The sequence below is a fragment of the Pseudonaja textilis genome, chromosome 17 (assembly GCF_049901715.1).
Source record: "Pseudonaja textilis isolate UNSWEBS1 chromosome 17, rPseTex1.2, whole genome shotgun sequence".
Lineage (NCBI taxonomy): Eukaryota > Metazoa > Chordata > Lepidosauria > Squamata > Elapidae > Pseudonaja > Pseudonaja textilis.
In genome coordinates this window covers 232,249-256,796 of record NC_142006.1, presented here as the reverse complement: position 1 = coordinate 256,796, position 24,548 = coordinate 232,249, and the positions used below count along the sequence as shown (strand labels likewise).

The following is a 24,548-nucleotide window of genomic DNA, read 5'->3' as shown; positions in this document are numbered from 1 at the left end:
AAGCCCCGGTGGTTCTGGCCGTCCCGGTGGCTCCTCGGTCAAGAGATTGGGCCTCCCGTAATGGCTGCTGTGGCGATTGCAAACCACCTTAGCCAGCCGAAGGGCACCGACGGTGCCAACCGGAGCAGGCTCCGCTCTGGGCTGTGCAACAAGGGGCCTAGCGCTGCCCCATTGAGGGAGGGTCACAGCTTTTGAGCGAGGGCTTTGATGCCTGAGACCCTGGCAGGCCAAAAGGGATCGCTGGGCTCAAGACAGGTGGGCATGGGAGGATGCCTCGGGGGAACACCCAAGAGGAAAGGGGACACCAACCCTCCCTCTGGTCTCGCCCAGATGTTAGTTTGCCTGCTCACAGGTCCCCAGACCTGGATCCCACCCAGGAAGGGGCTTCACTGCCATCTAACCCCCAAAGTGCCCAGTTTCCCCCCTCTGGCAGCTGAGGGGCCACTTTGGAGCCTTCGGGGTTAGTGGGGATGTGGCCCTTTTAACCTGTGTCCCCTTTTCCCACAGCCGGTGAAGCTGGAAGAGTACGGGCGGCCAAAGATCGACGGGGAGCTGAAGGTCCGGTCCATCATCAACCACACGAAGCAGGATCGGTGAGTCAGCCAAGCAGGAAAAGCCGCCTCTGGGGCCCCTGGCTGAGCAGAGACCCCTGAGGGCCACACTGGTGCGGGTGGCTGAGTTCCCAGGACACGCTGGGTTGAGCGGGTTGCCTTCCAGAGGCAGGACCCCCGCCCATGGCAGCCCATTCAGCAAACCAGGGAGGGTTAGCATCATGTATGAAGGCATCCTTCCTTTCCTTCCTCCTTCCTTCCTTCTCCTTCCTTCCTCCCTTCCTTCCTCTCTCCCTCCCTCCTTCCTTCCCTCCCTTCCTTCCTTCCTTCCTTCCTTCCTTCCTTCCTTCCTTCTCTCCTTCCCTCCTCCTTCCTTCCTCCCTTCCTTCCTTCCTCCTTTCCTTCCTTCCTTCCTTCCTTCCTTCCTTCCTTCCTTCCTTCTCCCTTCCTTCCTTCTTCCTTCTTCTTCCTTCCTTCCTTCCCTCTCCTTCCTTCCCTTCCTTCTTCCTTCCTTCCTTCCTTCCTTCCTTCCTTCTCCTTCCCCTCCCTCCCTCCTCCCTCCCTCCTTTTCTTCCTTCCTTCTTTTCTCTCCTTCTTCCTTCCTTCCCCTTCCTTCCTTCTTCCTTCCTTCCTTCCTCCTCCTCCCTCCCTCCCTTTCTCCCTTCCCTCCTTCCTCCTCTCTCCTTCCCTCTCTCCTTCCCCTCTTTCTCATCTTTTTTCCTTCTCTTTCTCCTCCCTCCCTCCCTTCCTCCCTTCCCCTCCCCAGTCCTGGCAGATGCAGATTCCACTTTTGTGTGCACTTGCCCCCTGGGTTCCAGCACCCAGAGTGGGGAGGGTCCAGCTCCCCTTGTGCCAGGCCCTCCTGTCCTCTCCTTCCCCAGGACCCCCTTTCCCTGCTAGGGAGCAAGGCAAGGGAGCCTCCGCAGGGCTGTCCTTATCTGCCAGAGGAGGAGCCCACCTGTCGGCCCCTTCAGCGACTGCCCTCCTCCTGGAAGTGGGTTCAAGTTGGGGGCTTGAGGAGACGGACCCTCTGCCTCCCCTCCCTGCATTAACAGGGAAGAGCCTGGCCTTGGCTCATCTCTCTGCCCCCCCCCCAAAAGCTGGACTAAGGCAAAAGGCTGGCACTTCCTGGACTCCCCGTGACGGCTGCCCTTGGCACCAGCCATGTGCCAAGGCCCGCGGGCATTCCCGGCCCTGCCCTGAGCCCCATGGCAGGTGGTGGAAGTGGCTTTTAAAGGGGCCCCAGGAAGAGATGGGGAGGAGGGCTTTGGGGGGGGGGTCTGGACTCCCAGGGAGCCAATTGCAACTTCTTGGGGCCAGAACCTGGCCACACTGGCCAGAGAGGATCAATCCCCTGGACCAAGGCCTCCAGTTGGGACATCTAGGCCCCAGCTGCCCCTCTTTGGCTGGCCTGGTTCTCCGAGGAAGAGAGGGGAGAGGGTGGGAGCCCCTCCCCCAAGGCCTGAGGGAGAGGAAATGTGCAGGCGTGGTTGCTGAGGTTTCCTCTTCTGATTCTGGGACAGGTATTTGTTTTTGTTTGATAAAGTGGTGATTGTCTGCAAAAGGAAAGGCTACAGCTACGAGCAGAAAGACATCCTGGAGCTGCTCTGCTACAAGATGACCGATGACCCCACCAACAACAAGGACCTCAAGAAGGTGGGCGCCGCCCTCCCCTCCCCCTCTTCTTCTCCCTTCCCTTCGTGGCCAGGAGGGGGAGCTCTAGCCACCAGAAGCACATTTGGCGCCCCAAAAGGACTGGGGTGCTCAGGCTGCCCAGGGGCTGGAGGCCGTTGACTTCCCCAGGGGGCAGGGGGTGTCCTGCTGCGTGGGCCCTTTAGAGAAATCACAGTTCCATCACTGGGGGGGGGGAGGAGGGGGGTTGCCGGGGTGCCTGTGTCCTTTGGCAAAGGCCCGCCTCGTGCCCATTCGCCACAAGGAGAAACCTCTTTTCCGGTCAGCTGCCAACAAGGGTTCCCACGTGGAGAGTAGCTGCTTGGAGCGACGTGTGGATGGACGACGGGGGGCTCAGGAAACGCAGCCCCCCCTTTTTGCCTCTGCATGAAGGAACCCCTGTTTTTCTAGGGGGGCTTAGTGGGTGGAACCCCCGCCCCGCACGCTCTGGAGGTGCAGACCCAGAAAGAGGGCCCTCCCACTCACTCCCTGAACCTCTGGCCCACACGGGGGCTGTGGGGATGGGGAGGAAGGGTGCCCCTTGTTTTAGAGTCTGAACAGGTGGGATTTGGAGCTTGTGGTAACCAACTGTGTCTCCCCTTCGCTTCCTTTTTGCTTCTCAGTCGCATGGGAAAATGGTGAGCTGTCTCTACCGATTCCGACTCTCTTTGCCTTTTGCTGCTGCTGCTGCTGCTGCTGTAATAATCCTGGATGAGGCTGAATGGGCATCGTCCAGGGGGCTGCATGGGGGGGGGGGGGCTGCAGTTAGTGCAGGAAGGCTTACAAGCAGCCCTGTGAGGTGGGCCTGCCTGACAAGGGCGAGTGGAGCAGAGAGGGCGAGGCAGCCTCCTCCTGGGCTCCTGGCGGCCTCTTTCATGCTGCTGGCAAAGAGAAGGGAGACGCACCCTGCCAGCCTCTGCGTCTGCCCTCCCAGAGCCAGCCCCGAATTCCCAGTCCTTGTGGCCCGGAACGGAGGGCAGCCGGCCAAGCTGGATGCCTCGGGTGCTGTGCCTCGGCCACCCAAGGGTGGGGCAATGGCTTCCACACCCCGGCCCTCCCTGGCCTGCACCGGCCTTGGGTTTCTCCTGCCTCTGCGCCGGGCTCCACCCTCTCCCTCTCCCTTTCCCCACAGTGGTCTTACGGCTTCTACCTCACTCACCTTCAAGGCAAGCAAGGGTTCCAGTTCTTTTGCAAGACGGAAGAGATGAAACGGAAGTGGATGGAGCAGTTCGAAATGGCCATGTGAGTGTCCGGGCCCGGGCCGAAAGGCTGAATGGTCAAGAAGCCGGCAGGCATGGCCGGCTCCGGCTGGCAGTCTGACCCAGGCGTTGGCACCGGGGATGCGTGGGCAGGACTAAGTTGGGCCGTGTGGCCTGGCCCTGAGCCTGAAAGGGGCCCCTCTTCACACGACCTGAACTGAGCGGGGCTCTTTTTCTCTGCCCAGATCCAACATCAAGCCCGAGAAAGCCACGGCGAACAACCACCAGTTCCAGATGTTCACCTTTGACAAGACCACCAACTGCAAAGCCTGCAAGATGTTTCTAAGGTGAGTGTTCTTCCTTCTCCAGGCACCCACAGACTCCTCCGATGGTGCTGCTCATTTTGCTGGAAAGCGGCAGGATTACGAAAAGGCCACAGGCCGCCGCAGTGCCACAGGCAGCCATGCAGCCATGCAGCTCTGGGGCTTCTAGGCACACCGAAGCAGGGCTGCCCTATGGCAAACGGCACCTGCTTTGGAGCCCACCTCTTCCGGGGCCCCACCAGCAGCTCCCCGAATGCAAAGCACCCTGGATTGCTGGTCAGGGTCCATGATGGCCACAGCTCTGCCACCTTCCAAGAGCCACGCCTGTGGGGGCTGCCACGGAAGTGGTTTTCAGTGCCAAGCGGAGAGTTTCTGCCTGGATTCTCCCCTTCACCCCAGACATCGGGTGGGCCTCCCACGCGCTCGGGTTCGAGGGGGGCTCTCCGCACTCTGATGTCACCAGCCTGTTCCCAGGGTGTCTCCCCATGCATGGCCAGCATGCTAAGCCCAGGGCAGGGGATGCAGGCAAGGACCAGCTGGGGGGCAGCAGGAGGGTTGGGGGGGAAATGTGGCCGTTGAAAGTTTGAGGACCAGTCCTGTCCGGCTTTTTTCACTGCCGTTGTAACTTTGATTAACCGGCATTCATCAAGGTCTGCCTGCCTATTTAAATGACCCAGAGCTGGAAGGGATTTGGGGGAACCACCTGCTCCAGCCCAGTGCGTTCCCTCGGCCCCTCTCCCTCTAAATGCCCAGTGGGGGTATTTCTGCCCAGGACCCTTCATGGGCTGGTGAGAGTGCGATAGCCAAGCCCGGTGTGGGGACTGGCAAGGCCCCTCATGCAGAGCCAAAGTGCCCCAGGATACAGACCCCCCAGGTGACTTCTCACCTGGCACCCAGTGGGGTTGAAGGCCACCCTCCAGCCATTTGAACTTAGGCAGACGGGGGGGGAGGGGCAGAGCAACCCAGAAAACGGCTTTGTTTGGTAGCCGCTTGGGGCGAGGTCAGCCGTGACCCAGCAGGGCGGTTCCAAGAGGTGGCAGCAGCGGCTCAGGGCTTTCTTCCCTGGCTGGCCTGAATGGAGTGTCTCCTTCTTGGTTCTGGGCCCCCAGTGTCACGGCTGCCTTCGATGGGGGGGGGCTGGGGGGGCTTCCCTGCATCTGAGGAAGGGTGCCTTCCGGTATCAGGGAGCCTCCCTTGGGCCTGCTCCATGGGGCTCCCCGGGGGTGCAACCTGCTGGACGGAGGGTGCCCCCCCCAGGGTTCAGCTCTAGGCAGGCATGCTGGGCTAGCAGCCTCTCTTTCCACAGGGGAACCTTCTACCAAGGCTACCAGTGCCTGAAGTGCAAGGCGGGCGCCCACAAGGAGTGCCTGGAGGTCATCCCACCCTGTAAATTCAGTAAGTGATCCACGCATACGGCGGCCTCCTCCCCATCATATCTTGCTGAACTGCCCTCTAGCCCAGGAAACAGGGCAGGGCTGTTGTCCTGGTGTCCCCAGGTGAAGCAGAGAGCCTGGGCTGACCACTCCACTGCCCCAGGAAAGTCGGGTGGGCCTTCCATGGGGACAGGCTGGGAGTGGTGCTCTCCAGCACACGCTTCCCTGCGATAAAAGGGGTGGTTCATGAGCCGCGGTGGCGCAGTGGTCAGAGTGCAGTACTGCAGGCTACTTCTGCTGACTGCCGACTGCCAGCAATTTGGCAGTTCAGATCTCCCCAGGCTCAAGGTTGACTCAGCCTTCCGTCCTTCCCAGGTGGGTAAAATGAGGAGCCAGATTGTTGGGGGCAAAAGGCTGACTCTGTAAACCGCTTAGGGGGGGCTGGAAAGCACTGTGAAGTGGTATATAAGTGTTATTGCTAAGTGAGAAGGGAGGGGAGGCGGGTGGGAGGCAGATGAAGGAAGGATGGATGGATGGATGGATGGATGGAAGGAAGGAAGGAAGGAAGGGTGGGTGGGTGGGCAGTGGTGTCACAGTGTTGGAATGCAATATTGCAGCCTAATTCTGTTCACTGTCAGGAGTTTGATCCTGACTGGCTCAAGGTTGACTCAGCCTTCCATGGGTAAAATGAGGACCCAGATTGTTGGGGGCAAGAGACTGATTCTGTAAACCGCTTAGAGAGGGGCTGTAAAGCGATATATAAATCTATTGCTATTGCTATTTGCTCCAATGGTTGCCTGTTGAGCCTGGTGCCCTGCATCTCGCGCGGGGCTGCTGCATCCCGAGAACTTGTCTCCGTGGGCTTCTTTCTCGGGGGCAGATAGAAGAGCTGAGCCCCCACCCCCAGACACCTTCCTTATTGGGGGTCCTCGTCAGCCTCTCACCTGTCCCAGAAGGGCAGAGCAGCTGTGGAGACACGTCCCTTCTGCAGCTGGTTGGAGAATGTTGCATGTCATAAATTGTTTTGAAAAATACGTTTTGCCCTCCTGTAACACCTCCATCATTTAACAAACATCTTTGTAACTGGAAGGACGGTCTAATCATTGAAGGTGGGACAAGAGGCGAGGAAGGGGAAAGAATTTGGAATAGCAAGAAATGAGCAGGGGGGATCCAGGTGCTCTTGAGATCTGCACGCACAAACTCACCAGCGGAGCTGCTCCTCTTAGGTGGCTTCTCCATTAACCTGCCACTTTTTATCGTTGCCTTCTAGGTTCTCCTGCTGAGCAGGTAAGAAATGTGGATTTTCTTCCTTCTTCTCTGGGGAGGGACACGGGGAGCAAAGTGCCAGGCGAAGACACCGGGGTCACCTTTCACCCAGGCCCCTCCCCCGCTTTCCTTAGAGGGAGGCTGAGGTCTTGGTTGGTCCTGAGACCAACCCTTTTCTTCCCCGATTTGAATGCCGGTGTGTGTGTGTGTGTGTGTGTGTGTGTGTGTGTGTGTGTGTGTGTGTGTTGCAGCTCAGAATCCAAACTGTTGCATCTCTGCAAGGCCTTTGCTGGCGGGGGGGGGGCCTTGGGCGGGTGGGGGTCCGTTCTAAGAGCAAGAATATATTGTAGTGTGGACAAAAAGGCTCCAGGAGACTGAAACATCTGTCTTTTTATTTCTGAACAGGAATCGCTGAATCTAGGTAAGCCTCCTCCTCTTCCTCCTCTTCTTCCTCCTCCTCTTCCTACTCCAAGACTGTAGCCAGGCAGCTTCCTGGTTGGCGCTTAAGAACAAAATCTGGGTTTAATAGTAGAAAAGTTTCGGTCAGAACCAGGGTGATTGCGAAATATGGTAGGCAGAGATGCCCGCGTGGTTGCAGCTGCCCCGGGGGCCACCTGGGGGCCTGGATATCTCCTCACAGGCATGTCGACCGGCTGCTCCCCGCCAAGCAGTAAACAGGGAGAAGCAGAGCAGGTGCCTGGGCATCACAGTGCAGAAGGCAGGATGGGGAAAGGGGCGGGTAAGCAAGCCGCTACTTTCTGTGGCAGGCAAAGGTAGGCCTGCCAGGGCCGTGCAGATGCCTCTCCCTTGGCATGCTGGCACTGCTACCCAGCCGGATGCACCCCAGGGAAAGACTTCAGAAGGACAGCAGCTCTTACTTGCCTGTTGGAAAATCCTCCTCCTCCTCTTTTCATGATCCCTTGTGGGGTGGAGTCTGGGCAACTGAATGGAGATGAGTGTTGACTGGCCGGATGCCCTTCCTGTTGCCAGTACAGAGTTTTGTTCAGCAGATACATTCTCATCGTGCCCAGAGAGAGAAATATCTGCCTCTGCCTAGGATCGAACTCACAGCCTCCTGATTATGAGGAGAGAGCTCCACCTCATCCCCCCCACTTGCCTGTAGAAAATGTGCCCCTTAAATCAAAAAGCAGTTTGTCCCTTTGAAGGTTTGTGCTGGTGGCGTGAGACGTCCCTGTAAGGGCGGTAGGGACTAGTGCGGCAGATGAAGCCAACCGCCCACCCACCCGCCCCCCTTCCAAATCCTGTGGTTGGCTGACCTCTTCCACCTTACATTATTTCATTATTTTAATAAGCTGCCTAGAAAAACGGTAAGGGAGAGCAGACGTTAAATTAAAAAAATCAAGTTCATTGTGCACCTTCTGCAGCCAGCAATTTGCCAGTTGGCCCACCTGAGCTTTCCCCCCCCCAAAAAAAAAGTCTTTAGTTAAGTCTACTCCAAGCGCAGGGGGGCGGCAGCTGCTCCCAGGTGGAAGCTCTCCTTTAAGCAACCTTTTTGTTCAAAGAGCCAAAAAGTGACAGTGGACGCTCTTGAGCACTTGTTCAGGAAGAGCTGGATCCCCAGGCGGATTCTTGGGGAGCTGAAGGCCTGCACTCTGCCCCTTCCCCGTGGCCCCTGCCCAGAAATCGGCAGCTCAGGGCAAGGTGGGCCCGCCTTTTGCCCTGGGCACCTCCTGCAGGGGGGCGTCGAGGGGCCCGGAAGTCGGAAGCCCCTCTGAGCAGAACAACAGAGTTGGAAGGGATCTTAAGGCTCCCCCAGGTTGCCACCGCCTTGGCCGAGAGATCCACCCAGGCCCCTGCAAAGGTTTCTGCCTTCCTTTCTAGGCCCTAAAATGGTGGCCCTCCAGAATTACCATGGCAACCCGGCTCCACCAGGGAAACCTGTGTTAACTTTTCAAATGGGCGAAGTGATTGAGCTGCTCCGAGGGGAACCGGATTCCCAGTGGTGGGAGGTGAGTGGATCCTCCAGGAATGGGCAGGAAGGACGAAACCTTCCCTGACGAAACCTTCCACGGAATTCAGCTTTGGGCCTGCCGGGCTTTTATCTTGAAATTCTGTACGGGGGCGGGGGGATGAGGAGACACTGGCTGGCTGGGATGGGCGCTGGGTTTATTCAATGGCCCCAGGATCTGGGACTCAGAACCCTTGGCCAGTCTGGGATCCTGCTCTGCCATCCGCCCATGGTGAACTCGGGAAGCCTGGCATCCTGGCTTGCGAGTCCAGCTAATCCTGTTTGCCGCACCAAATAGAAGGAAGCCTGGGCTGAGCCCCTTCCCCACGGCATCCAGGGTCGCTTCTGGGAGGAGGCCAGCAAGACCCGTTGGCTGAAGGAGTTCCACGCCCCAGGCTGTAGCTTAACCAGGTTGCAAACCCAAATCACGGTTGTGGGAACTCAGCCCTTAGCACACTTGCTGAGTCAGCCCATTGCATTAACACGTTCAACATTATAGAGACGGCATCATTGCGTCTTGTTGACTTGTGTTATGGCTGTCGTGTGAATCCTTGAGAGAGTGAAAGCCTCCTCATGTGGGAGAGAAGAAACAAACCTACACTCGCGGAGGACAAAGGGAGTCCATGATGTTGCTGCTTCTTTTATGCCCCTGCTGGGGTTTCCGCCCCACATGGCAGGATGGGCCAGTTCTGACCTGGCTCCCAAAACATGACAAACCCTCTGTAGTTACCTAATTGTTCCCTTTATTAAGAGGGCCAGAAGCCCTCGCAAAAAGTCTCTCTCTCACACACACAACAAGCTAACAAGTCTGTCTGGCTGGGAGATGAATAGTTGTCTGGCACGCCTATTCATCTCCGCCCCCCCGCCTTTGATCCCCAGAGCTAGTGGGAGCGCTTTGCTGGTAGTGGTGGCTCTTCCGGCCCAAGGACCGGCCCATAGATTTCCACTGCTCTCCTCTCCTCTGCCTTCTGTGCATCTGCACTTCAGGCACTGGACCCAGCGGTTCCTCCTCATCCTCATCCGCCACCCTCCAGACCTGGCGGCTGTTTATTCTCTAGTTGAGGGCTGATAGACAGCCCAGGCTCCACCTCTCTCTCTCTGATAGCTCCATTCCCTCTTCCCCCTCGGAGCTCTCTGGGTTACCTTGATGCTGACCCCTCCTCCCCCTCCTCCTCCTCCGATTCAGCTGCTGGAGGGGATGGGGGCTGACAGGCCACAACAGGGCCCTTGTGTGAGGGACTCTTCTCTTTCTTCCAGGGGAGGCTCATCGTGTCCAAGAAATCTGGCTATTTCCCCAGCTCGTTGGTCAAGCCTTGCCCAGTGGACGCGCGGGTAAGAGTCCTGGAGGCAGGAGCCACGATCAAGGCCATGCGCCCCTGCCCCACCCCCCATGGCTGAGTCCCCAGACTGATGGCTGCTGCATTCAGTGGCTGACCCCTTTTTTGTTTGAGGGCGGATGATTCCCTGCTCCTGGCCCTGGGGGTCTTCTGCTCCACTGCTCACAGCTGAGACCGCCCCTCCCCCCCCCCGCATGGGATGCCCTTGGGAAGAATGCATTAGAACCCCCCCCCACTCCAGATCGCCACTTTGTTCCCTGCTGCAGCCTCCCAGCAGCCGCCCTCCTTCCCGAGAGATGGACTACTCCACGTACCCCTGGTGAGTTGGGTGGGTGGGATTGGCTGGGCCCCTCCCCTTAATCTGGAATCTTCTCATCGGTGAGGAGACTGGGGTGGGTGGGGGGAATACAAAGTGGCTGGGATGCAGGGGACAGTTTCTTGCCTGCTGGATGCAAGCGGGCTCCCTCTTCAGCATCGCCCTTCGAAAGAACCAGCACTCAGGATGTGAGGGAGGGTAAATTGGGAGGCCCTCCAAGGGAACCGCTGACAGGTGTGCCTTGGAAGAGCTGCCCAAGCTTCGGAGAGCTGTATTTCTGGAGGCCTTTCTTGGTTTTCTAAGACTTTCCCAGTGGCACCTGTGAAAAGGAGGAAAAAGCACCTGGGAAATAGAACAGCCCCCTGTGTCCTGTAGGACAGAGTTCCCCGGGGTGTCCAGCTTTGCGGACTGGGGTTGCGGGAGATGGTTTCACAGGAGCAGCCAGCAAGCATGCATGCACAGCTCCATTTGCACAAGCGGTGTGCATGTCCACCTGCCCCTCACTCGCTGGACATTTCGGCTGCCCAGTTGCAGACCCCACCCACGGCCCAAGAGTTGGGGACCCTTTGCTGTAAGACTTTCCCCCCCCCCAAGTCTTGCTCAGAATGGACAAAGAGCTTCGTCCCTCAGAAAGGATGCTGGGAAGGCTTCCTTTGGGTCAGACCCTCTTGTGGCTTTTGGGGTGCTGTTCTCTCTTCAGCCAAACGGGGGAGGGAGGAAGAATTATTGCAGTGGGGTAGGTGAGAAGTGGCCTCCACTTCAGTTTTGGGTTGAACCACTTTTGGGAGGTGTTGCTTGAAGCCACAACCTGGAGCCACAGGAGGGGGCCTCATTGACCCCCAAGGTCCAGGATTTGAGGGGCTGTCCCAGAGAGGAGGAAGGCCCCCAAAGGCCAGACAAGGAATAATGCATGGAAACTGATCCAGGAGAGATTCAGAATATGGAGGAATTTCCTGACAGTGAGGACTACCAGTGGAACAGAACGTTTGGGAGCTTCATCCCTGGAAACTTTCAAGAACCGGACTGCCATTGGTCAGAAATGGTGTGGGGTCTCCTGCTTGAGCAGGGGGCTGGACTAGATGACCTACAAGGTCCCTTCCAACTCTGTTCATCTGTAGATTTGTAGAGGTGCACGATTGCAGGTTGAGGGCAGCCAGAGAAGGACGGGGGGCTGAGGAGACTATTGGAGCTGCAGGAGCCGCGAAGGGGAAGGCGGCCGAGGGTTCCCGGGGGATTCTGGCATGAGACCAGCCTCCCAATATCAGAGGGCCGCCTGGGGGATCTGGGGGGGAATCTCTCCTAACCCAGAGGGTGGGTCTTAGGTTTGCAGGCAACATGGAGCGGCAGCAGACGGACAACCTCCTGAAGCAGCACGCCAGCGGGACCTACCTGATCCGGGAGAGGCCAGCAGAAGCCGAGCGTTTTGCCATCAGCATCAAGTCAGTGGCTCGCGAAGGGCAGCCTCTCGTACCCCCGAGGGGCACGCAGGGTCTTTTCCAAAGGAGATGGGTTCACACAGACCCCAACTAGCTTCCAGACCCCTCCCCATCTTCCTATTCCAGGGAGTCAGCCAGGCCCTTTTCAACTGGCCTTGCAAACCTCTTTCCTTTCTGCTTGATGAAGGAGAGTTCTTGTTTTTAGGGTTCGCCAAAGAGAACTTTTCTGCTTCCAGTAATCGGTCCCCAATTAGTCTGCACCGGGGTCCTCCCTGGGAGGCCACGTTCACATCTCAAGCCCCCAATGGGGAGTCTGCTTGTCCCCCCCCTGTCCCCCCCCCAGTGGAGCAAGTTTTCAATTCCAGCATTTCAGCACATAGGGGGCACCCACCCCAGATGGGATCTTTGGCTTAAGCTCAGCTCTGCCAGCCTCTTCCATGGGGCATATATGGAGGGGGGGTCTTTTGGGTGGGAAACCCCCCTGCCATGGTCTTCTGGAACCTCTGCCCTCTCCCGTGCAGGTTCAATGACGAGGTCAAGCACATTAAAGTGGTTGAAAAAGATAACTGGATCCACATCACAGAAGCCAAGAAGTTTGAAAGCCTCTTGGTAGGTTGGTATTTGGGGAGGCAACGACAGGCTGGTCTTGGGCCTGGACTTCCCGGGGGCTCCAAGGGGCTCACGGGCCTTGACCCGTCTTCTGCAGGAATTGGTGGAGTACTATCAAGCCCATTCACTGAAGGAGAGCTTCAAACAGCTGGACACAACGTTAAAGTATCCCTACAAATCCCGGGAACGCTCAGCCTCAAGAACCTTGGCTCGATCCCCAGGTAAGGACTGTCTCCGTGGAGAGCTGCAAAAGGAGCCCCCCCCCCGCTGCTGCATGGCTGGCATCCCCAGGCCGCCCCTTGAAGGCCCAGCCCCCACCAGCGGGCTGCTTTCCCCTTGGCCTGCAGGTCTGGCCGGCGGCAGAGAAGCCCAGCAGGGGAAAGACTCCCGCTAGGGGGGTGGGGCACACACCCCAGCCTTTCAAGACCCAGCGCCCCATGGCTTTCCACCCGGAGCAGCCACCCGAGTGGCTCAGCCCAGCAGAGCCAGGGGCCCAATTTAACCGGGGGGGTGGTCCGTGGCTGCTTTTCCATCAGTGGGTTGGAGGGAGGCGTTTGCAACAGACCTCCAGCTTTCCACACGTACACTTCAACAGGAAGGGCTGGGAAAGAGGATCCTCCCCCCAAAAAAATCTCTTCTCTTATGTGCAAGCCCCTCCGCGTTCCTCCCTGCAGCATCTTGAGCTGCTTACAATCACAGAAATGCCCCAAGAAATTCTAAAACTCTCCTGAGGCTGAAACGAAACAATTTTAATGCCTGAACTTGAGTTTATGTAAAGGACGCTGGGGTCCCTTCGGAAGGGGGCGGGTTTTTGCCACCCCCCTCAGCCTTAATGGGGAGAAAGTCAAACCGCCCCCACCCCAGGAAAAAGCAGGACTTCCCTGCCCTCCGCCGGGCTCTCTCATGAAAGAACCGAATTGGTGCAAGCTCCCCAGCTGATCACAAAGGCGCCCCCCCCCCCTCCAATGGCTGAGGGGTGAGTGAGGAAGGGGCTGGTCTGAGTGTCTGGACAAGCAGGGGACCAACGGCCTCTGCTTGGCCCAATGAACCAGGAAGCTCCATCCTGATTATTTTATGGCTCCGGACGAGATTGCCCCGGAGGTCCTTCCTGTGTGATTCTGGCTTTATCCCCAAAACTCATTTGGAGGAGGAGGAGGAGGAGGAAGCCTGTGGCTGAGGCTGGTCCTGCATCTGGGCTCCCTGGGCAAGCGGGGTGGGCTTCCACACGCCCTCAGTGGTCCTTTTGGAGGCTGCCCACTTGCTCCCAGCCGCGCTCCACAGTCCAGTTGCTGGGCAGCCGCATCTGAGAGCACCTGCCCTTTGGTGCTTTAAGCGAAATCCTCCCCAGGAGCCGAGTCTGCTGGGCCTGCTCCTTTGGAGAGAGCCCCCCCCTGGCCCCACGGAGGAGGACCGGTGTGTCCTTCCCAGGCCGCTGTCGTGCTCAACCCCCTCCAGGCAGGAGAGCCCCTGGCTTCCTCTGTGAACATCGGCCTGCAGCAGGGTCTCCCTCCGGGGAGGCAGGCGGGGTGGAGAGGCCGGTCAGCCACCGCCACCTCCCTGCCAGGCCAAAGTGTGCAGAGCCGGGTGGGCTGGGTGGGCTTTCCCCCCTGCCTTGCTGATTTCTCCCCTGTTTCGTAAACGTCCCCCTTTAATACTGTCTCCCCCCCTTCCCCCCTTTCTCCTGCTGCCTCCATTTCCCTCTGACTTCTCTTCTGCAGCTGCCTGCGCTTCCTACAATTTTTCCTTTCTCAGTCCTCAGGGCCACCACTTCACTTCAGAATCCCTCCACTCCTTTTTGGTCAGGTAGATATAGCTCTCTCTCTCTCTCTCTCTCTCCCCCCCCCCCCCTCTCTCGATATAATAAAATACATTTATATAATAAATATATCTATATATATGCATGCAGAGGCGCTGAAGGACAGTGGCACCTGCTGGTCACCTAAGAAAGGACGGGTTGATCCTCTGCCCACAGCTGGCAGGTCAGCCCCAGCTTCTAGTCCAGCCTTGGCAGGGCAGCTTAACAACAGCTGAGAAAGGCTACAGAGGGGCCCAGGGAGAACTCGGACCACCACCACATTTTAGCCAGAAAGAAAAAGAAACAACCAGAAACCTGCTGACGTGGCTCTCGCCTGTCGTCTCGGGAGCTGGACGGGCCAGAGGCCGCGGGAAGCCCCTTCACTCTTCTTCCTTCGTGTCTCCCTCCCGCCAGTCTTCACCCCTCGGGCCATCGGGACTGCAGTGGCCAGGTACAACTTTGCTGCCCGGGACATGCGGGAGCTCTCCCTGCAGGAAGGGGACGTGGTGAAGATCTACAGCCGGATCGGCGGGGACCAAGGCTGGTGGAAGGGGGAGGCCAACGGCCGAGTAAGTAGCCTCCGGGGGGGGAGGGGCCCCCTCTTGCCACTTCCCTTTCCGAATCGGGGAGGGGGCGTCCAGCCAGGGAGCAGCGATACAGGCAGATGAGCACAAGGCCAGTGCCGGCCCCTGCTCTCTCAAGCCCACTCGGTCACAAAAGCCCCCCCACCCACCCCCAGGCCTGGCCCGGTCCCTGCCCCGCCTGGGCTTCCCCTCCGTCCTTAGGCTCCCTCCTGCTTTCTTGCAGATTGGCTGGTTCCCTTCGACCTACGTGGAGGAGGAGGGGGTGCAGTGATGCCCAGACTGGCAGGAGCTACTGTCTCCAAGGGCAGCCCCGGCCGTCTCTGGGCCTCCGAGGGAAACTGGACTGTTCTTCCAGCACCGAGGAGAGAGCCCCTAAGGCCCACTCCCCAGCCCGTGGGCGTGAGTGCATGAGGGGCATGTGCAGCAGTGGGGCTGGGGGCACGTGAGCGCATGGGCAAGGCACGGCTGCTCCTCTCCTTCTGATTTCCTGGCACGGAAGAGCCAAACGGCCTTTGCAGAAAACCACGGAGCCTCTGGGGAAGGCAGGCTGGACCGATGGCCTGGCCAGAAGCAGCGGCACTACAAAAGCCTTCTGAGGTGTGGAGGATGGGCTTGGTGGTGTCTGATAATTGGGTGGGATACTAGAAGAGATGCTTCTCTAGGATTTGGGAGGATGCTGCAAGGAGTGCCCTTGGCTTAGGGTTTTTTGGGGGTGGGGGGAGTTTCTGCAAGTCCTGGTGTCCACTGCGGCCGTGGGCCAACTGAAGCGGCCCTCAATGTGAGTGGGCCCCTTGGTGGTTGAGGAGAGAATCCATCCGGTTACCAAGTGAGCATCCCCAGAATTGCTGGGATTCTTCCTGAGCCTGCCTTGAATTTGGGACTGCAATGCAAACATCTGGCTGGAGAGAAGGAAGCACGAGAGAGACGTGGGCTGCACCCCACGGCTGCCTCTCCCTCTGGCTTGTGGGTCTTTCCTCCATCAGTGCTGGGAACCTGTCTGAGCCGGCTGCCAGAACGGACCCTGAGGCCTCCAGGAGCTTCGGCCAGTCGCACAACCAGCTTGGCCGGGCATCGCTTGGCCTCCTCAGGGCCTGCTGGCTCCTGCTGCTGCCCTCTGCGCTCCTCAGGAAGCCTTTGCCTTATTGCTCATCCTGCTGGCAAAACAGTTCCCATCCAAGAGGCGGCCAAAGAGGATTAGGGTCCGGTAGAACAGGCGCCGTCCCCACGGCTGCCACAGATGCACACAGATCCCCTGCAGGGATCTCTCCAGCATTCGGCTCCCCACCCCCAAAACACCTGGGGAGCTGCTGCAAAGGCGGAATCTCTCTGCCTTTGGGACTTTGGGGAGATGAAGGCCATGCTCAAGGCTCTCTTGAGCGGGCCACTTAACCTTCCTCGGCTTGGGGGGGGGGGCCAGGGGGGGGGGGGGGGGGGGGGGGGGGGGGGGGAGAGGGGAGGGGGGGTGAGGCCCCTCGGGGCCCCGGAACATGCCTCCAGATTTGCCTCCATTTGAGGTTTGCCTGAAATCCGCCTCAGACTTTAAAATCCTCTCGGCTGCTTCTGTCCTTTCACCCATGGCAGGCAGCCTAGCAAAGCAAACATTCCCTGACATGGCTGCCCCTCCGGAAATGGGGCTGGCCCTGGGTCAGGGAGCAGAGGGATCTTTCAGGCGTTTCCCTTTTCATGTGGTAGAGAGGCAGAAAGACACACAGACAGAGAGAGAGAGAGAGACAGAGAGAGAGCTCAACGAAGTTGATCAGTAGCAGCTGGGTGGGATCCCTAGCTAGAACCCGTTGGGTCACCAAGCAAATCGCCCCGAGGGAGGAGGGAGCTCAGCTGCCCTTCCCGCTTAGATGGGGTGTGGGGTACGTAGGTAGGAGAAAGGAACGAGGAGTCAGTCGGTCTGGCTTGCGAAAACCCCAGTGGCCACTAGATGGCCGAAGAGGGACTGTTTGTGTTCTCTTTGCTGCTCTCTAGGCCTTGCCCGGAGTTCTGCAGCTCTGAGCTGGGACCCAGAGATGCTTTGCAGAACCAGAGCAGAGGAATATGCTGCTTGCATCTCCTGGACCGCCCCCCAGTTCCTCCCGAAGCCAAGAGAGGGCTAGAAAGAGGCATGAAGGCACCAGAGAGGACCCACTGCAGCACACCCGGTGCTAGAAGGGAGGCACATGCAGCCTCTTCCTAACTGGCCCCTTTCCCCTCTTGGAGGCAGGCTCTCTCCTGGGCTGCAGATGGGGCAGAGGCCACCAGGAGAAGGCCAGGCTTGAAGCATCTGGAGTGGATGCAGTGGGGGGAAGTGGGGGAGGATCAGTAGGAGGCGGTGGCCCCCTCCGTGGAAAAGGGCAAGCGAAAGAAAGCCAGCCACCCAGTCTCCACCAGGCAGGTTTGCGTCTTCTGTGAACTAGGCGAGGGAAGGGCTGGGCCAGGACCGGGAGGCCGGAGCTGGAGCCCACTCCTGGCTGAGCGCGCCCCGGGAGACGAGGCCACCTGCGCAGGGTTGTTGTTGGGGAGAAGTGCTGTGGGGCTGCCTCTGTTGCAGACGCCACTTGTCTGAGCACGTGCAGAAGTTCAGCCCTTACAGAAGTCCATCTGTACGTTTGGAAAACGAGGTGGGGCAAGAGGAAGACTGAAAAGAGGCGTTTCTTCTCAAAATACACCTTGCCATACACCTTGACACAAGATGGTCCTTCTGAAGATAAATCAAAATACTTCTTGATTGAAAAAAAAAAGGAAGGCTGTTTTTTGTTTGCGGATGTAACATTTCTTTCCACCCCGCAGGAGGTGCTTGGTTTGTAATGAATTACTCTCCCCAGCCACTCTCCTATTTGTGAATAAGAAAAAAGATTTTTTTATTAAAAGGGCAAAATATTGTACATATATTTTGATTTTGCAAAAATGTTTTTAAAAAGAAATATAATAATGGAAAATTAATATGGACAACATTCTCTGATGTATTGGTCTCTCTTTTTACTTTCTTTTTTGCACTCTCCTAAATTGAGGCCAGGAAGGAATGCATGAAAAACGGCTAATATATTTAGATTCTTAATTCTCAACACTTAGAGAAATCTCTTATTTCCTCTAGCAAACAATTTTGCTTCATTGAGAATTTCCCCTCCTTTTACATGGTTTCCTGGGCCATCTGACATCCGAGCACAACAGACATCTTACCTATTTTTGATTTTGTGCCATTAAGTCATTTTGACTCCTAGAGACCAGAGAGATAGATTTTGACCATGGTCCACAATCTTTCTTTCAAGTTTCCCCAGGTGACCTGCTGCCAGTGAAGTCTCTCCATCTATTGGTCCACCTCCAAATACTTGTGTTCTGCTGCAGTTGGAGGCAGCTTTGCAATGAACCAGCTGCAAAGATAAAACATTAAATGTTGATTAAAAATGGTATGTTTTAAATGAATACGTGTATGTCTATGGAGATTCTCAGCCATCCAGGTCCTGGTTGTCCCAAAGATGCTTTTTCAAGAGGCAACTGGATTTTATGTTTTTGTCTTTGAAGAGGTTTCTCTTCTCATCTAAGAAGCTTCTTCAATTATGGCAGGAGTCCTAGTCAGAGCTGAAGAAGCTTCTTGGATGAGAAGTGAAACGTCTTCAAAGACAAAACAGAAAGTCCATTTGCCTCTTGAAAAAGCCCCTTTGAATACTTGGATGTTTCTCTGGACAAATCCGGCTTTCATTTCCATGTAACCAAGTGAGCAGAAGTACACACTCACACCTTCTCCCCTATCTTTTGCAAGACCACATACTTTTTGGAAGTATCTTTTTTTTTCTTACATTATCTTCACCAATTTCCCATCTTTATAAGCCTTAAAGTGCAAAGATTCATTGACTTTTCGCTGCAGTTCGGAGCTAAGCTAATAATGGCTTTCTTCGTTTTGCTATTCTAGCGTAACCAACTTGGTCTGCAGTACTTTAATTTCCGACCTGCAACGCAACTCTCTTTAAGATTGGCTGCAGCAATGCAGACACGCTGGCCTGACCAATTCCTCTCATTTCTTCAGCAATACACTGAAGACAACCTTATTACCAACTCAGCTTTTATTTTACTCTACGCCTTGCTTCCATTGCTCTTTATATTCCTTTTGGCAGCAGCCTTTTTAGCCCATATCCATGCAAACGTCTGATGACTTGGCTTTTTTTCTTCCTCCAAATCAGCACAGAGACTGTCTTGCAGCAGACATTCCTCACTCAGCTGCCGAAGAGCCAGATCTGATCTCTGCGCCTGGCCAGCATTTACCCTGCAGCGTCACCGTTTCTCTGTCTTCTGCAATCCAATCCCTGGGCCGGCCACAACCATCCCCAGGCAAAGTTCTCTTACTTCACTTTCATCCCAAATCGATAATTCTGTTCCCTCCACTGGAGTTCTATTTATCCTTTTCCACTCGCTTAGAAAATCATTTTTGGAAAATTTTCCATCTAATTTCTCAGTATTTTCTTCCCTTCTTTTAGTTTCAATTGTTCCTTCTGGCCTCCAGCATTCTGCAGAAGTATCTTTTTCTCTGTATGCCTTCTGTAGTCTTTCATCCCCAATTTTTACTGAATAGCTATTTACTTATTTGCCCCACTGTTACTATTCTGGGTGGCTTAACAAAATGCAACAATTAAAAAGCAGAATTAAAAGAATAATTATGACAGGATCAGAAGAAAAAAAATGCAACAAACTTATATAAGGTCAAATCACCCAAATAGGTGCCACTGCACTTTGGCTGGTGGATACAGCCAGGTTTTAAGGCTTATTTAAATAGGGCCAGCTTGGAGCACAGCTATCTTGGAGAACGTTGGTCCAGAGGGCAGGTGCTGTGACAGATGACACACTTTGATTGGTTGGGCCCAGAATACGCTGGTGATGCTGTCAAATTGGATGCAGCAGATGGAAGCTGTGAGCTGGATGGTCCTTCCGGCCCATGCAGTGAAAGGGCTGGACCATGTTGTGAATTGTGCCCACAAGCTAAAAGGGCTACCAGTCCAGCTCAATGCATGGCGACCTCTGGGCATCCCATAACTGTCCAGGCTGCTGCATTCTGGACTAGCTGCAATGCTCAGATTGCCTTCAAGGGAAGCCCCGTGAAGGGCATATTGTGACAGTCCAAATGCCAAGGTGACCAAAACGTGTGACCATCTAAAAGGCTTTCTAACCTAGCTGTAGGTGCAACTGGGTGCAGGCATTCCTGATCATTTGCCACCTGCTGCTTGTGCAGGAGCTGTCCCCCTCCCACCTGTCAAAATCTGAAGAGATTCCTTATAGTCCTAATCCGGATCAAAGATGGGACCACTCCAGATTCAGAAGTGTGCAAACATCCACATCTATTCAGTCTTGTCCCTGTTGAGTTCAAGCCTGCTCAGACCACTCAGTCATGGGGATGAAGCCAAAAACGGCGTTGGTTGCCTGGGCAAGAAGGGGGTGTATAATTTGGATTTGCTAAGACGGATCTGTTTGGGTCCCTTCTGGCCAGGAAACCACAAACGCCGCCAAAGCGCCAGCTTCTTCGTGTAATTCTACGGAGGAAGCGTAGAGCCCAAAGCCAGGGATGGAACCACGGTGGTGGGGAAGATGGAGCTGCTTCCCTTCCAGCTGCATCCTTTGGCAGGACACCTACGTTGAGGGCCATGCAGGATGCAGGTCATGCACCCAGAACATCCCATCGGGTGGATAACCTTGTTTCCTTTCTAACTCCATGACTTTCCTTTGGAATGATACGTAGTATACAGTTCTCCCTCTGTCTCTCTCTCTCTCTCTCTCTCACACACACACACACACACACACACACACACACACACAGAGGGAGGGGGGAGTAAGAGACTTATCCTGGCTCCTGCTCTCTCTCTCTCTCTCACACACACACACAAACACACACACATACGGGGGCGGGGGAGTGAGAGAGAGACTTATCCTGGCTCCTGATGAATCTCCCAATGAGAGCAGCTTAAAATAATTGAAGAGCATCCATTATTGCTTTGTCCCCACATCCTCCCTGAGAGGCTTGGAATAAGCAACCCTTTTGCCCACCCAAATGTCCTCAATGTAATAACACTAAAACAGTCCAGCCTAAACTTTTTCGTAACTTCTTAGCTAAAAAAAGCCCCAGTAAACCAGAATCCCAGAAGAATAACCCTAGCTGACAAGAGCTAAATAGCTTGAAATAGATCTCTACTAGTAGTCTCCCTTTATTTCTTTGTCAGTAAATATAAATGTAATGTCAAAAATAATGTTTAAAAGTTCAAAAGGGGTGGAGGGAATGAATCCAGGAAATTACAGACCAATCAGCCCAACATCAGTATCTGGAAGATCCTGGAAAAGGTAATCAAGCAACTGATCTGCAAATACCTAGAAGCGAACAAAGCAATAATCAGAAGCCAACAATGTATTTGTCATAGATCATGCCAAACAAATTTTATTTCATTCTTTGACACAATGACTAGTAGACCAGTGAAATGCTGTCAGCACATAATACAGGTGAAACTCAAAAAAGTAGAATATTGTGCAAAAATTCATTTATTTCAGTAATGCAACTTAAAAGGTGAGATATGAGATAGACTCATTACATGCAAAGCAAGATAGTTCAAGCCACGATTTGTCATAATTGAGATGATTATGGCTTACAGCTCATGAAAACCCCAAATCCACAATCTCAGAAAATTAGAATATTACATGCAATCAATAAATAAGGATTGTACATACAATATCGTACTTCTGAAAAGGATAAGCATCAGTACTTGGTTTGGGCCCCTTTTGCAGAAATTACTGCCTTAGTGCGGTGTGGCATGGAAGCCATCAGCCTGTGGCACTGCTGAGATGTTATGGAAGACCAGGATGCTTCAATAGCAGCCTTCAGCTCTTCTGCATTGTTCGGTCTCATGTCTCTCATCTTTCTCTTGGCAATGCCCCATAGATTCTTTATGGGGTTCAGGTCAGACGAGTTTGCTGGCCAATCAAGCACAGTAATCCCACGGTCATTGAACCAGGTTTTGGTGCTTTTGGCAGTGTGGGCAGGTGCCAAGTTCTGCTGGAAAGTGGAGTCAGCATCCCCATAAAGCTCGTCTGTGGAAGGAAGAATGAAGTGCTTCAAAATCCCCTGGTAGACGGCTGTGTTGACCCTGGACTTAATGAAGCACAGTGGACCAACACCAGCAGTGTGTGCCTCTCCATTCTTCCTCCAGACTCTTGGTTTCCAAATGAGATGCAAAAGTTGCTCTCATCAGAAAAGAGGACTTTGGACCACTGAGCAACAGACCAGTTCTGTTTTTCTTTAGCCCAGGTAAGGCGCTTCTGACATTGTTTGTTGTTCAGGAGCAGCTTGACAAGAGGAATACGACATTTGAAGCCCATGTCCTGGATCCGTCTGTGTGTGGTGGCTCTTGAAGCACTGACTCCAGCCTCAGTCCACTCCTTGTGAAAGTCCCCAGCACTTTTGAATGGCCTTTTCCTGACAATCCTCTCCAGGCTGTGGTCATCCCTGCTGCTTGTGCACCTTTTTCTTCCACACTTTTCCCTTCCACATAACTTTCTATTAATGTGCTTTGATAGAGCACTTTGGGAACATCCAACTTCTTTTGCAATTACCTTTTGAGGCTTTCCTTCCTTATGGAGGGGTGTCAGTGATGGTTTTCTGCACAACTGTCAGGTCAGCAGTCTTTCCCATGATTGTGATTCCTACTAAACCAGACTGAGAGACCATTTAAAGGCTCAGGAACCCTTTGCAGGTGTTATGGCTTAATTAGCTGATTAGAGTGGGACATTTTGAGCCTAGAATATTGCACCTTTTCACAATATTCTAATTTTCTGAGATTATGGATTTGGGGTTTTCATGAGCTGTAAGCCGTAATCATAGCTATTATGACCCATCACGGCTTGAACTATCTTGCTTTGCATGTAATGAGTCTATCTCATATATTAGTTTCACCTTTTAAGTTACATTACTGAAATAAATGAACTTTTGCACGATATTCTAATTTTTCGAGTTTCACCTGTACTTATATTTCAATAAGGCATTTGACAAAGTAGACCACAACCTATTTCTTGGTAAGATAGAAAAATGTAGGATACACAGCATCACCACCTGATGAATTTGTAACCACACTTAAATGTGTAGTCCTCAGTAGAATATGGAGGGAAGCATGCAATCGGGAACTCCAAAATTTTATCTTGGACCAAGAACTTTTCAACATTTTCCTAAATGGTTTGGATGAAGGGATAGAAAGGAAACTCATCAAAATTATGGATGACACTAAGCTAATAGGCAACACTTCAGAAGATAAGACAGAAAGAACTTGGCAGACCTGAACACTTGAACCCTGTACCAAAGAAAATGAAATTCAGTGGTGAGAAAAATAGCATCCTACACTTAGGCAGGAAAAGCCAAATGCACAGGTACAAAACAATAGTCTAAGGATCCGCCTCAACTATCTCCTCATGACTCTTGAAAGTAGTAGTAGTTATCCAAAGGATTTTTTTCTTGAGAGAAAAGAGATTGGGAAGAAATCAGGCAGACTCTGAAGTTCCCACACAAAGCTATTCTTCCCCATTCAGAACCCCTCCCCGCCTTCACCAGGGAGCCAATACAGCACCACAAAGGTGTTTGGAGAACTCTGAGGTGTTGGCTTGATAGCAGTTCATCCCCAGGGTAAGTGGGGATGAAGTGTCAGACTAAAAGCAGCTGGGAGGAAGTCCATCAACTCTCTCAGATAGTCCCTTTCTCTGAATTCCATGCAATTGCAGCAAAAGAAAAGCATGCAAGAAGTGCAACCCTGATAGCCTCCTCCCACCCCTCCCTCAGAATGGCAGCGTCCCAGGAGGAGACCTGGTTAAGCAATAACTGGGAGAGGGATTTAAGTGGACAACCACTCAGGTATGAGCCAACCATGTGCTGCAGCTTCCAAAATAGCCGACACCGTCCTAAGTTGCATCAGCAGAAGTAGAGCATCAAGAACATGAGAAATGATCATACCGCTTTGTATCGTACCAATTAGGCCAAACCTGGAATATTGCATACAGTTTGGGTCATGATGAAAAAAGAAGCTAAGACCATAGAAAATATACAGAGCAGAGCAACAGAGATGATAAAGAGTCTGAAAGCTAAATCTTATGACGAAAGGCTGAAGATCGGCTGAGGGGGCCAGGTCTGGGCGAGTGTTTTCCAATACTTGAGCGGCTGTCACGGGGAATATGGGGTGGCCTATTCTCCAAAAGCACCTGAGGGCAGGATACGAAGCAATGGATGGAAAGTGTGTATGGCGCGGGTGCAGTGGTTAGAGTGTGCAGGACGGCAGGCTCCTTCTGCTGACTGCCAGCTGACGGCAATTTGGCAGTTCAAATCTCACCAGGCTCCAGGTTGACTCAGCCTTCCGAGGTGGGTCAAAGGAGGACCCAGATTGTTGGGGGCAGCAGGCTGACTCTATAAACTGCTTAGAGGGGCTGTGAAGTGGGATATGAGAAACGAAACGCCTTCAAGGAGAAAGCAAGAAAGTCCAGTTGCCCTTTGAAAAAGCACCTTTGGGTTAACAGAGGGAAACTCATTGAAACTCAGCCTACCTAGAACTAAAGGAGAGATTTTTGGACAATGAAAACGGGGAAGCTTCCCTCTCCCGAGGGGTCGGTGCCGCATCCCAGGAGGTCTTCACAGGAAGGTCTGGCGGCCCCTTGACTGCAATGGCTTCAGACCTGCGGCTCCAGCAGGCGGTTTGTTTGTTTATTTGTTTGTCCAGCAATTATAACAGGTATAAGTATAACATAGTTATGGATACAAGAAATGGATACATGTAGGAAAAATAAAAAAGAAACAATAGGACAGGGACGGTAGGCACGTGGGTGCGCTTATGCAGGCCCCCCCTACAGACCTCTTGAGGTCAATAGTAGACAGTCTAAGGTCAAAGTTTTGGGGGTTTGGGGAAGAAACCCCAGAGGCAGGTAGAGCATTCCAGACAGTGACCACTCTGTGGCCAAAGTCGTCTTTCCTGCAGTCAAGCTTGGTGCCCTGAGTGTGTATCCGTTGTGTTCCCTTGGACTGGAGGAAGGCAGCCCCGGCCGGTCCCTCCCGACTCTTACCTGGCGGGGGTGGCTTTGTGGGGGAACCAGGCGTCCTCGGCGCTGCGTCCGTCGCAGGCTCGAAAC

General features: G+C 54.3%; 1 protein-coding gene and 1 long non-coding RNA gene across 2 annotated transcripts in view; one reads left to right on the top strand and one right to left on the bottom strand.

Annotated features, from left to right (window-relative positions):
* The window catches only part of VAV2 (vav guanine nucleotide exchange factor 2), a 110,055-nt gene extending 92,684 nt beyond the window's left edge, over positions 1-17,371 (top strand). The window contains 18 exon segments of the mRNA XM_087914299.1: positions 508-593; positions 2,075-2,207; positions 2,846-2,860; positions 3,355-3,464; positions 3,667-3,768; positions 5,051-5,139; positions 6,388-6,404; positions 6,789-6,804; positions 8,226-8,353; positions 9,610-9,684; positions 9,956-10,008; positions 11,328-11,444; positions 11,963-12,050; positions 12,148-12,271; positions 13,769-13,832; positions 13,834-13,853; positions 14,260-14,414; positions 14,653-17,371. Of these exon segments, the coding sequence (XP_087770425.1) occupies positions 508-593; positions 2,075-2,207; positions 2,846-2,860; positions 3,355-3,464; positions 3,667-3,768; positions 5,051-5,139; positions 6,388-6,404; positions 6,789-6,804; positions 8,226-8,353; positions 9,610-9,684; positions 9,956-10,008; positions 11,328-11,444; positions 11,963-12,050; positions 12,148-12,271; positions 13,769-13,832; positions 13,834-13,853; positions 14,260-14,414; positions 14,653-14,700 (1,440 nt within the window). The 3' untranslated portion in view covers positions 14,701-17,371.
* LOC148124498 (uncharacterized) lies at positions 15,144-21,142 on the bottom strand. The gene is made up of 2 exons (XR_015739727.1): positions 20,699-21,142; positions 15,144-17,788 (listed from the first exon to the last, which is right to left on the bottom strand). It is a non-coding gene; the product is annotated as an uncharacterized LOC148124498 (long non-coding RNA).
* Positions 21,143-24,548: the final 3,406 nt, after the last annotated feature.